The 15,426-nt window shown below is 37.9% G+C and overlaps 1 protein-coding gene across 2 annotated transcripts in view; it reads left to right on the forward strand.

The window, feature by feature from the left end:
* pappa2 (pappalysin 2) overlaps positions 1-15,426 on the forward strand; it is a 79,915-nt gene that overhangs the window by 14,639 nt on the left and 49,850 nt on the right. For both annotated transcript variants that reach the window (XM_044219826.1, XM_044219827.1), the window contains 5 exons: positions 3,725-3,873; positions 7,415-7,554; positions 7,836-7,989; positions 10,950-11,142; positions 12,428-12,561. In XM_044219826.1, coding sequence (XP_044075761.1) covers positions 3,725-3,873; positions 7,415-7,554; positions 7,836-7,989; positions 10,950-11,142; positions 12,428-12,561 — 770 coding nt within the window. The remainder of the gene's footprint in view (positions 1-3,724; positions 3,874-7,414; positions 7,555-7,835; positions 7,990-10,949; positions 11,143-12,427; positions 12,562-15,426) is intronic.

A 15,426-nucleotide genomic window follows, 5' to 3' on the forward strand; every position in this document is an offset into this window, starting at 1 on the left:
AATATTAGAATTGACCATTTGCCAAGCCCCACCCCCAGATTTTATCAGCTGTAGTTGGCTAACTAATTAAGCTAACGTAAATCCCATGAGTTGATTGGAAATGCAGTCTGCAGCTGACTTTTTAATGTTTCAAGTTGCCTCGCTTTAAAATGAGAACTTTGTTAAAGGGTCTTAAATATCATATCAGAGCTGCTATCGTTACCGTAGACACTGATAGCATCCAGGATCAGCTTCCTCACAGTGGAAATGCTCATTGGGTTTGGAAGTAATGCTAGGTTAGGTTACTGATAGTTAGCTGGATATGCTAATGATTGCATCTTATGTTGGAGCAGACAAACACAATGTTTAATCCATTCCTTACATTTTGGTTTTGTGTTTTTGGTGGAATCACTCTTACTACACTTACTACAGCCCAATGCACACCGCTTCAACTTACTGAAAAAGCCTGCCATGCCTAGTTACAGTTGCTAAGCTACAAATGGACAGTTGCTGGGGAGGGGTTTGATGTTGACCCGGCTGGCACATGCCTAAAACATTTTTGTTGCATGCAAACGTCACTACTTTGTTGTGGGTGACTGGTTCTCAGTCTGTGCTAGTACGCTTCTGCACTGAAGGTAACTTTTAATATATTACCTGTGAGTGCTGCTATCTTCTCAACTGTTTGGATTGCAGATGCTTTGTATTTACTTTATTTCAGCACGTAACATTGTACAAAGGCAAGTGAGGTGCACAGTAAAATATATATGTTAAAGTGTTTGACTGCCGTTGATATGATGGTGTGATATTTTTAGAGTCTTCTGATTCTTGAGGGTTCAAAGTAACTGACTTGTCAACAGTAATATTTAAAGCAGACACACGTCTACAGTTTTACATGGTGACAGTGCTAGTGCTGACTCTGCTGTTGATTCACACAGTGTTTGACTTGCCCACAAATGGTAATTTTGTTAATTCATAACCATGGTTTTCACTTCAATCATGTGGAGCCATTTATTTTTTGCCAGGTTGGCCTTAGACTTCCATTGAGGCATCCTCTGAGTCTCAGAAGTTGAAGAGTCAACTCTTTAGTGGTCAACTTTCTGTCATTTGTAATTGCGCAGCCTAGGGTGATGGATACTGCATGCAGCCTCGGCTGAACTCAGCTTCAGTAATGTAGTGAGAGCAGGGTTTCCCTGAAGCATCTTAAATCTTAAACCTCATTTAGTCAGGCAAAGTGCCTGAGAAAACACATTCTTATTTACAGTGCAACACATGCACTCAGGGTGGGATTACATTAGGGGGAGGATTACACACATGCAGAGCTCTTGGCTGCTGAGCAACACCTTTGGACCAATTTAGAGGTGAAGTGCCTCACTTAATGGTACATTGACAGTAGTGTATGGGAGGATGGGGATTACTGCTTTCTCATTTCATCCATCTAGATTTTTCCCAGCCGAAAGCTGAGATCTTACGGTCACAAGCTCACCTGTCTATCCGCCAGGCTCTTGGAACAATATAAGCAGGACTGAGCCAAAGCTGAGTATTTTTAATGAGCAATTATATAAATTATATTTTGGATGAAAAAAACAATCACTTTTAAACATTTTAAGATTGAAGCATGGTTAAGTAATATTAATAAATTTAGCCCTACAGCTGAGCTTAATCAAAAGCATAAAACCTTAACTTTTTAAGAAACCAACATAAAACAAATCATCCAAATACAATTGAAGTGACTGAGGTAAAGATTAAAGCATGGTTTAGTAATTTTAACAAAGTTAGCCCCACAGCTGAACTTGATCAATTACATAAAACCTTAACTCTCTGCTTGAGAAATACAACATGAAACAATAATCCATTACGTTATAATCATCAAAAAAACACTTAAATCCCAAGCTTTGCCTGTGCGAGAAGAAAAAGAAAACAAGACTTCACAAACAAAATTATGTATGATTCATACATTTAACAAAATGCATTTTTGTAAATATGAACCGATTTGACCCAACTCTATACTGATGCACCAATGGAAGACTTGGCAGTGTTGATATTTATTACCCTGTACATAAAACAGATACATACATAGTCCCATTCACTGACAGCCAGATTTATTTATTTTTTGCCAAGCAATTGTAATGCTCCAGAAAAACACAAGAGGCTCAGCTAAAAGCCTTAACTGGCATGCGCAAATTGGGCAGTCAGTGAGACCCCACTGCAAGGCTCTTAGATCCAGTAAGGCCTAATGGTGATAGGTGCAAAAGCTTTCCAGCTATGAAAGCAAAGGAGAAAAATGACATGTGACATCACAGCAGCCAAAGAAAAACAAAGTCATCTTCAAGCATCAAAGTGCTTCCAGGGTAATTTAATCACAGACAGATTGACGAAAAGGTGGGGGGTGGTGGGCTGCGGGGGAGAGTGGTTTGAAGTATGACCAATTCAAATAATTCTGAATTCGACGCTGCATACTGGCAGAGGCAGATGGTGATGGATTGAAGCAAACTGTAGTCTGCTAAAGAAATGCCCTACACCAAGTAATGTTATAGGCCTACAAGTTCCTAAATTCACTCTCAATAATAAGTTGCACCACCCTGAGCAGAAATGTCTCACTGGTCTCTGTGCTTAAAGGAATAACATTTTGGAGAAAAAAAACACTTGTTTACCTTTGTTCTGTGGGGTAAATGTGAAGATTTAATCTCTTTGCATCCAGTATTGGTTGGTCCATGACGTTTTTAGCTTAGGTTAGCATAAAAGCTAGAAGCATGTTTCCCCCTGCTAGTTAGCCAACACTTGTTTAACTCCAAAGCTGTAATATTTTACACATTGTAGCCTGTATATACTGTATTGTACTAAAAGGTTAACTTCAACCTGTGGTTTAAGTTTACCTTTAGGTACAGTTAACTTAAACCTGTGGTAAATTTAACCAGTGGTTTCAGTGCTTATACCTTAAACCATCTACAGGTGCAACAAAACGAATAGGAGATGCCAATCAATCACAGTCCAACATGCCTACAGTGTCCTGAGAAGAGGTCTAATCAGGCAACACAAGTTAAAACACCTATGTGGGTGGACCAGGGCTAGGTAGGGCCTTTAACTCATGTGGTGAGAAGATAACTGTGGTTTGAGGGTAAGATAACTGCGCGGACTGCAGCGTACTGACCGACAACATGTCAGGGCAGCAGCTGCATGCAGCACCACAGGTGTCCTGTCTTGTTTCTGAAGTTGGTAGCTTTGCACATTTTCCTAACAAACTCTGAAGACAAAACAGCTGTGACTTGGATGTACTGGTGACCAGCGAAATCGTCTCTCAGACGGGAACCGGCTCCCATCGTTCGCTTGAGTTTGCGACCGACACACCACTATTTCAGAACTGGAACAGTAACCACATATTCATTTGCTGTGCAAGTTCTGACTTTCTAATTAGCCCACCATCTCCATTTGCTAAGGAAACAAGGCAAATAGTCCTTTTTAGCCCAAACGAGTAGGTTCAATTTATATACCTGGCCACATTACTCAAAGTTTAGAGCTGCTACAAGGTTTTACTCTTGCAGTGTGCAGCGTGGAGCATCTTAACCATGCTTTACCAGGGACACGTATAATTTTGGATTTTCAGCTCAGGTTACTTTCATGAATGCTTATGTATATTCAGTATTAACTGTAAAGTCTACTAGACCTGTATATGTACCAGAACTTAACGAATATAAAATGATATTAATGTACTAATATTTTCATGTTTTCTCTTTTTCCATTTCTTCAGGGCCTATATGAGTGTAAAAGAGTTAAAGGAGGAGCTACACCTGAGCGGCACTGACACGCTCAATGTTTTTTTTGCCAGCAATTCAGTGCGTGAAGAGCTGGCAGGAGCTGCAACCTGGCCATGGGCAAAGGAGTCTCTTACCCACCAAGGTAAGTTAAATGACATCAAACTATTGTATATTATATAGAAATGTCATCTCTCCACATCTCTTGCTGCATCTTTATTCCTCTTTGTATTTTAATCTGTTATCTATCTTTATACCATTTTCTCAGCTGTATGTCTTCCTCTTTCTTCTCTCCTCCTTTTCCAGTTTTTTTTTCTTCTTTCTTTTATCCCGTTTCTCTTTCTCTGTCTCTTTTTCCTTTACTTCATCCCTTCATCTCTTCCCTTGCCCTCCATCCTTTGTTGTCTGCTTTGGCGACATTCAAACGAGATGGTGAGAGCAATTGGAGCTGGCAGAGATTTTCCCGGCACGTTGCCTCTTTCCTCTTCCAATCATTAGGCCCCTTTCCACTGGAAAAGGCTAATCAACCCAACAACAACCAAACAAACAAACGGCAGTGTGTGCTCTGTACCATTGTTGCCACCCATGCCCACTTGCCAACTGTTCTTTATTTATTTATGCACTTTTTTTTCTTCTTGTGCCGGTACAAAGTACTATTGGGTGGACTCAAAAGTAGACACATGGGGTAGATGTACCTCAAGTGTGGAAGCATTTATCTTTTAAAGAAAACGACTCACTGGAAGAATTGACATGTCTCTGTAACAAACAAAATGTCTGAAATGCTGCTACTTCATAGACTCCATGTCCATGTTTTTGAGTTTTCATTAAGGTGCACTGGAGGTGGTGGCACATCCTAATTAAGAGCAGGTGAAAAAGAACTTGAAAGACAGACTTCTCCTTCTCTTCTTCTCTGTCACGAACACTTATAGTGCACATCACTACATCCTCAGAAATGATAACGTAACAATAATACTGTGCATTTTTACCATTTTAACTTCTAGAAAATAGGAAGGGCACATAAGGTACATATTTTATTCTGCTTCTGTTAGTCAGGAACACGAAGATGAGGATATGAGAATGATATGCATCTTTGAGATATGGTAGGACCGAATGTTCATACCATCAATGTATGATCTTGATCCTGCGATTGTCTGCATAAACTTCTTGATTGTATTGCATCGGCATGCACAAAAAACTCTAACACTCCTAGCACCTTGGTGCATCCCTGCATCAAAAAGTCAGGCTGTTAAGATGGCAAGTGGGGTCCTTATTCACTACAGTTAAGTGTACAAGGTAAAGTGGAAACTGAGTATGTTTAAGTTAGAGATAGCACATTCAATAATGAAAGTTTTGTCTTGTTTTAGTTACCCTACACAAACTAGTGATGAAATGATTAGTCGACTGATTTTACAAAAATTGAATGTCACTTTGAGCTCTGGTAACTTCTGCTGGGCATTTGTTATTTAGTATTTAGCCATAGTTTTTCTTCTAAAAAGCTATAGTTCCATTTTGGGGTAATAACATCCCTTGTTGTTTCTTCAGAGTAAAAAAGAACTGATAATTATATATAATTGAATATGTTATTGTTCTGTAGATGTATGGGCTTGAGAGAGCTATTAATCGATTTAAATATGGACCTTTACTTTGACGCTGCCAGTTATATTGTCAGAGTAGATGTTAGATTTTTCAATTAAACTGTTGAATTTAGTTCTCTACTGAATGCCTCCCACATGCCATTTATTTCAGTTGCTCAGCATCTGTCCCTGTTTAAAAATAAGTTCGTGGATGACAAATCGTCTCTGGAGGCCCTGTTGTTAAGTGTCTTTGTATTTAATGTCTTCATTGTTCAATGTCTTCACCACTGAACACGCTGTTTCTAATTAGAAAACCAGTAACTGCCATGTCTGTTATTGATTCTGTGATTATCAGCATGCTGCAGAAAACCTGTATCTCCACAAAAAAGGCCATTTTTGGAAGAATTAACCATAGCCCCAAAACCATAGCTGATTTTAAAATTGCTATCTTTGGAGTACTTTGTTGATGATTTGTATTTTCATTTAGTCTTTTTGTAATTCAATTTGCATTTTTTATAGTACAAAATGTCTAGAATTTTTGTAATCCACATATGAATCTTCATTAAAATACTAACAGAATTATTTTTCATTTAAGGATTTACATTAGCAAAAACACATTCTCCTGCGCTGTTAAGAAAACATTAAAAAAAAAATCCAGATCCACATCAAAAACCAAATCCCTTGTTGTCCATGGTGCATGGACTAACTTTCTACCAAAATTCATTGAGATCTGTTAATATATTTTGAGATATCCTGCTAACTAATGGACAGACCAATAAACAAGATGGAAAACATAACCTCTGGCATAAGCAAGGCACAGAGAATGCAAACAAGATCTGAGCAAAACGGAAATATTGCATTTCATCGTATAGTAGTACACAGTCAGACTTAATCATGTACTTCAGAGCAAGGTCATTATCATCAGAATTAGAAAAGTAATTTAATGTGTTTATGTAAACATAGAGTTGGTATTTTGCCAATGTATTCTTCCATTCAGTCCTTCTGTCGACCCGTTAAAAAATGTACATAGAAAGCCACTGAACACAAACACTTTGTAAAATCAAAGATTCATGATCAGATGGAAGGCCTGATTTTCCTTCTGTTCTCTCATTATTATCTTTCTGTCTGCATCCAGCCTGCCTACCTACCATTTACACTGTTATATAACTATACCTACCTATGATACCGTAAAGCACTTACACTTTGAACATTCTGCTGCATCTTAATTGCCAACCTATACATTGTAGTAGTTATCTAGTAATATCAGTAACTGTTAATTGAATGAGTTGAATGAAATGTTTATATTATAATTTTTATATATAATGTTTTTAAGTGATTTTGTGATATATTTTTTTCCTAATCATCTTCAGTGGCCATGGTATTTCTTTTAGTGCATTTTCAGTGGCGCTGGTTGTCTCCAAGGCCATGAAACTGTACAAGTAAGACAGTGGTGGTAGGTGTCAGTTATTAGGAAAATGGGGCAAAATGGTAAATGCAAAGTTACTGCAAAGCATTCTTCTATATTCAGAGCAGACACAAATGACCCATATCCATCAGTAGCCACCTTGCCGTATCCTGTTTCCTGTTTTTGGTTTAAAGTACTAAAGTTTTACATTGTTCCTAATTGGTTTTAAATGTCACAGTTCTTTTTACTATCATGGTCTGTTTCTCTTTTGGAAATGGTTGCTGTGGTGATGGAGAACAGACACAAAGCTGGTAGTTAAAATCTGGACTTTCACAACATTACCACAGTTTTAGTGATCAGTTGTTATGTTTGGTTCTTCTGAAATCTTATCCAAAAACAATCCTACTTGGGTAATAGATCTGAACATGGTTTCAGAACAGACGCTGAATCTGGGGATTTCCTTTTATTTATTGTCTTGCCAAAGGGCACTAAACCATTTAATCTGTTGAAGGACGTCTGTTGAAGTGGTGGAATGAGGTGTTACAGTCTTGAAAGAGAGAGCAATTTTAGATTTAGCACACACCTTTTTCTCACTTTTCAGTCACTAGAAATATATTTACTGTGACTGACTGTCTTCTCAAAAGACAAAAATATCTAGATAGTAAAAGAATATGACCCATACTGTGAATTTTATCTTTTGTCCTCAGGTGGGATGGTGCTGAACCCATCCTACTTTGGTACTATGGGCCACCACAACACCATGATCCATGAGATGGGCCACATCTTGGGACTTTACCACGTCTTCAAGGGGGTGAGCGAGCGGGACTCCTGTGATGACCCATGCCAGGTAGGACTGTTAAATCTTCTTCTTTTGATGATACTTAATGTGACTTTCCTGATGCAAAGCTGTAATGATGCAAAACTGTATTTACTTTTTTGGAAGTTTTTATTACATGTTTATTGTTCTGTATCATACAATATATTGCCTTATCCATAAGGCCTTATCCAATTCTTTAAATGATAAACGTTAAGCAAAGAATAAGAGGGGGTTGTCTGTGTACTTCTTGTACTTGGATAGAGTTTTTCACTCTTCTTCTCTTCTAGTAACTCTGTCATGTGCACTTGCAGGAGACCACCCCATCCATGGAGACAGGTGATCTGTGTGCTGACACTGCACCAACACCCAAATCCAAAGCCTGCCACGATCCCGGAGCCGTCAATGATACCTGTGGAGTCACCACGTACCAGGACACACCTTATAGCAATTACATGAGTTACACAGGTGCAGTGAATAAACATTCTTTACTTTCCTTACTTGTAATTAACAGCAGGCGTACTGTGAGACATGTTGAAAAGAATGAATGACCCACAGAACAAGTCAGTTACATGGCATTGTAGAATGTATGCTGTACATTATTAGAATAGTGATTATAGAGGACATTGAGTAGACATACTGTGTAACATCCTACTGCATAATTAGAAACAGTGATTTTTTGTGTAAGACAAAATTCAGTAGGACTGCAAACACAGGGTTCTAGGTTACAACAGCCTGTCATTAGTATTTAATCCACATCATTTGTTCATTTTAAAAAGGGACAGATGTGAGGCACTTATTGAAAAGTACATCTACCTCTTGACATTTGTAATTTGCATTACTTTTTAAATTTGTTTTGTGAAGACTCAGCTGGCTAATTTGAGCTAATTTCAGCATCATAATGTGCTTGCCATAAATAATAATAATAACAATGATAATAATAATAGTAAGAGTTTTTCTGACAAAACAATGTTAAAATGAACTCACTGTTCACTATTATCATGCTTTAAATCAGATCAATGAGGGAATAGCTTATTTTCACATCTGACAGTTTTTGTTCAAGACAACCTGCACCTAAATCACCCATGTTTTATTGTATCTTTAGAGCAGAATGATATGATTGTTTTAGACATTTATTCAAAATAACTCCTGAATGCTGTCTGATTTACTTGGATTTAGTTTCATGCACTCTGAAAGGTTCATTAAAAACTTTGCTGTAAGTCATTTGGGAGTTATAGAGTACTATTCAAGCATTGTATAATGGCCCAAGGGCAAGAATAAAAATAAATCGAGACACATCAAACTAATTTGGCCTGGAAAGAGGGACCAGACAGGGCTGTCCAATAAGTCCATTACTGTTTGCAATGTTTATTGAAGCGTTAAGTCAGGGGATCACTCAGGATAATAATAGACAGGTATTAAAATGCTAGGTCAAGAACATAAACTGTCTTTATTCGCAGATGACATTTTAATTTACTTGTCAAACCCAGAGTTAAATTTTGAAATTGTTGTCATTCTTAGATGTTTTTATTTCTGTCTCAGGTTATAAATTAAATATTCCTAAAACCCAAATACTACAGGCCTAGCCAGATTATAAATTCTAACATCCAACTAAATTGGGATTCGGATCACATGAGGTAGTAAACATCCCAAAAGAATTTACAAATTTGTATGCCTTAATTTTCAACCTGTCAGGTCAGAAAATACAGGAGGATATCAGGATACAGGATATAAAGAGATGGAATTTAATTCCATTATTAAGTTTTGAGTCATGAATTGAATCAGTAAAATGAATGAATGAATATCTTGCCTAGGGTATTATATTTGTTTCAGACTCTTTCAATTGAAATAACTGATAAACAATTCAACGAATGGTACAAATTAATATCGCGGCACATTTGGCAAGGGAAAAAAACAAGGATATTCAATTGGCTAAAGAACAAGAGAGGACTTGCACTCCCCTGCCTAAAGGACTACTATATATTGCCCAATCGAGGATCGTGTTTTGCTGGTGCAATTCTAATTACCCAGCGAGATGGAAAGAAATTGAAGAGAACGTAACCGCAGCAGTTCCAATTCAGGCACGGTTAGGGGATAAAAGACTAATTGAAAACTTAATGGAAAAAGGTAATAAGTGGATCAACTTATCTCTGAAAATATGGTTAAATATTATCACTAAGAATGGCTTGTTTGAAGAGATAATGATTCTGAGATGGTGCTCTCATGACACTGACTTTACCCCAAACAAATTGGATGCAAGCTATAGGGGATCGGCTAATCATGGCCTCTCATACTGTACTTTTTTCAATCAGGAGACACAGCAATTTTCAGACTTTAAAAAGTAGTGTTTTCAGATTTCTTCAGGCACACCATCACATAAACAGTTATATGTTAGAGAGTCAAAAGGCATTTGAAAGAAATCTACTAAAAGTTTTTATTAGTGCCTATGAGACAGATTCGGGGCTTGAAGGAATTCCAAGACTATACAGGGGACTTCAGGATGGAACAGAAACAGTTGCATTCCAGAGAAGGTCTGGACAAAATATTGTGAATTTCAAAGAAGGATGACAAGCTCAACCTCATGGAGAGCGTTCGGATGGAAGAGTCTTAGCAGATTTTTTATCACACCTGTTCAGAAGTCTCACCATTCAGGCTCTTCTGGCTGCTGGAGGAATTGTGACTCCCAGGAAGCAAATCACTACCACTTGTTCTGGGCCTGTCCAGAAGTAAATACTTTTTGGTGCAAGATTTACACAGAATTAGTGACTATATTCAGGACAAAAATGACTTTCAATTGGGATAAACTACTATTTGGGCTCCAACATTCAACATCTACAAATATTAAAACAAACTACTTATTTGGAATAGCAGCAATAGTAATTGCTAGAAAAGCTATTACAAAGAAATGGCTTAAGCCAGACAATCCATCTATAGGTACCATTTATGAATTCTTTGTAATGGAAAGAAACACCATCTCTGTGAGGCTTCAGGAAACTAAATTTGAGGAAATTTGGGAGAAGTGGAAAATGTACCTTTCCCCGAAACACCCTTCTGTTTGTTTAAATTTGATCATGTATTTTTTTTCTTTTCTTTTCTTTATCGCAAATGAAAAACACCCCATGTTCTATTTTTTGGTGTTCTATAATTACACTGTAAAAAGCTGAAAAGATGGATCACTCTGTAAAGTTATCAAACTAAAGATGACTGTGTAAACTGCTGTTAATATGTGATTCCAAATAAAGGTAAAAAAATAAATAAAAAAATGTTGCTGTTGCTTTCAGGGTGTTCTCTCACCTCCTCTCGTCAGATGTAATAAACCTAATTATTTCCAACCATGTGATTAGCACTGATGTTAGATGGAGGCTAGTGTTTGAACCTGATCTATGATGATAACCTGGGCTTTTTTTCTTTTCATTGCACCACATCAGATGACAACTGCACAAACCATTTCACTCCCAACCAAGTGGCCCGGATGCACTGTTATCTTGACTTGGTCTACCAGAAGTGGCTGACAGACCGAAAACCTGCCCCTATCCCTCTGGCCCCCATAGTGACAGACCATAGTCCGGATTCTGTTTCTATCTATTGGCTGCCACCTATAAGGGGACCACTTTATCAGAGGTACAATTGCTTAATTATTTATCTGTTCAAAGAATACAACATATTGAGATTTGTCTGTTGTCTGCACTTGTCTCTTCATTTGAAAGGTATGTCTACCACAATCTTGACCCTAACTATGGACAAAGAATGCATAATTAAAGTGTTCAAATACATTTACATTTTTTAAAACCCATCTGAACCCAAAATATCTTTGGAAAATATGTTCACCTGGTCCTATGGCTGCTTTAGTGATAGATGCACTTTTGTTCTCATGAACAAGGCAGGGATGGCATTTATAGCAACTATTAGACTCATTCAGTGCATAATTAACAAATGATTGCACTTCCCGTGAGTGACAACATTACCAGCATGTGTTGTCTCTTTAACTCTACATGTTGACGAAGAGCCACTGAATGTAACATTGTGTCAGCAGATTCAGGCCCATCCTGGCTTGTGTCGTTTGGAAAAGCAGTGTATATGTGGGGACTTAGCTGACATGTACATTGTCAGTTGTCTACTTGCATGAGGGTAAAGATCTGTGGATGGACTACAAAGTGGTATACCTGTAATTAAGTTAAGTTTACAAAATTTATTGAGATGTATATAGACATGATGAACCACTGGCAAATAGTGTAATGGCCAATTTATATCTAATGCCTGATGATTAAAAACATATTCAGGCTGCTAACAAGAACAATCAATGGCGTTAATGCCTGGTTATACCTTCCAGTATCTTTTTAATTGGTCCTGTTCATGTTTTGTATTTACCAGCACATGATGACCACCTGAACACAAACACTTTGTAAAAATTATGTGGTCACATAATACTTCCTGACTTTATGAGTTGACAAAGATGACCTTAACAATAAACAACTGGCCGGTGTGGAATGATAGATTATGGGATTCTCAACATAAACAACTGGTTGTATCTCAAACCTTTGGCAACAGAAGGCTGGGTTTCTTAGCCCGATTTGGAGCCTTTGAAATTATATAGGCCTTGTTGGCCCACTGTAATGTATTCAGGTAGTGCTGCGACTGTAGCCTTAAATAAACTCCTCCACAAGTCATCAAACTGAGGGTCATTTTTTGACTGGCATCTGCAACTCATCCCCATCTACTTTTTATTGTGTGTCTGCCCTGTTCTTGGCCTCCTTCAGCTTTCTTGCTTCTAGAGTGAAAAACAAAGCAAGTTGGTCCAATGTTATTGTAGATCTGGTCTTAAAAGAGACATATTTACCTTGTTGTGACAAGTCAAAGACAAAGTGTGATATTTCATAATCAGGAACTGTGTTTCCTTTTGTCCCAGCTCCTCCTTCCATGTGTCTGGTATCAACTGTGGAGACTGTGAGAAAGACGGTGTTTTCCACCAATATGCCTACGAGGCTACTTCACCTCGCATCTGTGACACGTCAGGCTACTGGACACCTGAGGAGGCAGTTGGTCAGTCAAAAATCATGAATATTTATGTATTTTTTACCAACAAAAACCAGATTAGTGTTTCAGTAGTCAATAGTATCCTTTTACTTGTTGCAACATACAATGCACCCCTTCTTCAAATCAGTGTGAGTATAAACAGACCTGAATATGAGAGATTGTTGGAGCTGTATGTAAAGTCGCAACAAAATTACACAAAAAACACTTTGAATTAGATTTTCAACATGACAGAGGGTGTTTTTTAGTGATTTATTCCTTGGTTAAAATAAGTTATTTTTCTACTATTGGAATTTATTCAAATAAATAATGGCCACGTTGAAATGAAAATTGGAAATGGTAAGGAGGCAAATTGCTGTTTTTACTCATCTTTCCTCCTAAAATCGACAGTTGACTAACTTAAGTTCTTCTCCTGATGTACTCATCTCTGTCAATAGTTATTGACAGTGAGGAATGTGGCGGTTTCAGGTTTGAGTTTGTGTCCTTGAGTTCTCCTCTTGTTTCCACAGAGCAGATCAACCCCCTCCCCGTTAAACATACGAACACACACGTCTCTTCCCTGTAAATTTCAGGTGCGTGCAAGGCTAATGGCTCCTGGAAGAGGAAAAAGCAGAAAATCATTAAATGATAATTGCCCTCAGCTACAGACCTCTCTCTGTCTCTGTCTTGTTTTAGCCAAAGCGAGAACAAGGATTATTAGGCAAATCGTCTACTCTGGGTAATGTTTGGGTGCTGTTCAAACATTGAACCTCTGTCATAAACAAAAAAGCCAAAAAAAGTGTATCTTGTAGCACTGTACTTTGTAAGCACATGTTACTTGTTATTTCAGTCATAATTTCTGGAGAAGCCCGGTTTCCTTTGACATGACACGTAGGGTGAGGGGAAGGAAATAAGAAAGAAATGAATACAAGGAAACAAACAAGAAAGAAAGAAGAATAAGAGAAAGAAAGAGAAATACTGAAAAAAAGAATGAAATACCATACGAACACAGTAACACTTTCCTTCTTTTCTGTGGAAACTCTACCCAAATATGTGGAAATCCTCTGCTGGAATTTATGCTTTGAAAACAAGCGGCAAGGAGGAACAGGGGGGGATTACGTCTCCCTCTCTTTCGCTGCGGGATCATAATGATGATAAAGAGTCAATTACAGTCTTACTCTAAACAGTGGAATGCACACAGCTGAGGAGACAGCCAGTCTGCTGGCTTCCATGGCTCCCTTTTCACTCTTTCCCACTTATTACGAAGATGCGCAGGGTCACTTTGTCAGCCAACGGAGATGGGCAATATCGCCTTCAGCAGGGAAAGGGAGAGGGGAAATTGGACTAATTCACAGATATCACGTCTGGCAACACAAAACATACATTTATTGGTAAAACACTGGCTAGAATTGTTGGCAAAATTGTCACTTTATATCTCTTCAAAATGGTGCCTGTGCCACAGTCTTGAATGGTTTGCATTTTCAGGCTGAGCGAAAACACCAAACGGTTTCATGAGCTTGAGCTCCTGTTGAGAAGGATTAAATTAGTTTATGTGCTGCATCAAGCATTAAAGTGGTTTATAATATAAAATGAAAACATTTAAAGTAGGTGCATCATGTTCATTGTATTGCAGTTTGCTGAGAATAGAGAGAGGGGATGAAAGGTAGAAAAGTCCATACCTGTACAGGGTGAATGAAATTCCAATATCACATTTCTAAGCTGACTGATGGATGAAGATGGAAATGTAGAATATTTGAGGAGGAAATGAGTTGTGGCTGCAGCAAAAGTAATAGTCTATGTAAAGTTAAGTAGTTTGCAGAAAACCACAAGTACTATGACAATGCTTAAATTGTGATGCCAGTGCGGAATGAGTGTATATTTGCCAAAAGAGGATATACAGGAAGTGTTCACATATGCACACTTTTTGTTTGTATTAGTATACTGTATGCAGTTTACAGAAAACTGAAGAATTCCATTTGTTCTATTTCACCATGTGAAAATTGTTGTCCAAGCTCATGGCATACAGAACTGTGGTCATAAACATACAGTAATTAAAATAGAGAAAATTGTTATTTTTGTAGATAAGATGTACAAGAAGCCTGTAAAAGGAAGGCCGGGAAAATTGTTGTGGCAAACGTGCTAGCAAACAGTTGCATATTTAAACGTCTCGCAGACACAGAGCAACATCACCATCCCATTGAAGCTGTGTTTGTGTCAACCTGACACATGTGAGTGAGGTTGTGGGCAGGAAAACTAAAACAACAATCCAGTATAGTCTCAAGCCCTCTGTAGAGCTGCATGGAGCTGCAGAATTGGGGGGAAATTATCTGTGGGTTTGTCAATACGAGCGACACCTTTCACATTACACATTTAAGTCAAGTGTGGCAGAAATGGTATCAAATCCGCCTCCGATCTTACTGTATGTTGTTTATAGCATACCAACTCCACAAGAAATTCCACTTCATATCTGATATTGCTCCAGCTAATAATTAGTACATTAGACCAAAATTTTAATCTAAGAAGTAAGATTTTATTAATATGTCTAGTCCTTCAGTAGTCGTGAAAATGTAGGAAGCTAAGTAATGGCAACAGCCTACAGAACTTACAGTTTACAGCTCTGGTTCATTTATATGCCTGTTTAGGCCAACCTTGACGTCATTTACCTGGCCTTCTTTGTCTTTCTGACAGCTTGGCGATCCATTGTGCTTCCACACATGGATGAAAATAGTGGGTGTGAAATATGTAACACCTCATTAACATCCTGATTTTATTTGGCTTTCACCTGGGACACAGCTGATAATAACGCTACCATAATGTGATTCCATTGTGCTAATCACAGACACTGTAACAATTAACAACTCATTTTGTCTGGTGTAATGGATTAACTACTGCGTT

The sequence above is a fragment of the Siniperca chuatsi genome, linkage group LG13 (assembly GCF_020085105.1).
Source record: "Siniperca chuatsi isolate FFG_IHB_CAS linkage group LG13, ASM2008510v1, whole genome shotgun sequence".
In the NCBI taxonomy this organism is placed as follows: domain Eukaryota; kingdom Metazoa; phylum Chordata; class Actinopteri; order Centrarchiformes; family Sinipercidae; genus Siniperca; species Siniperca chuatsi.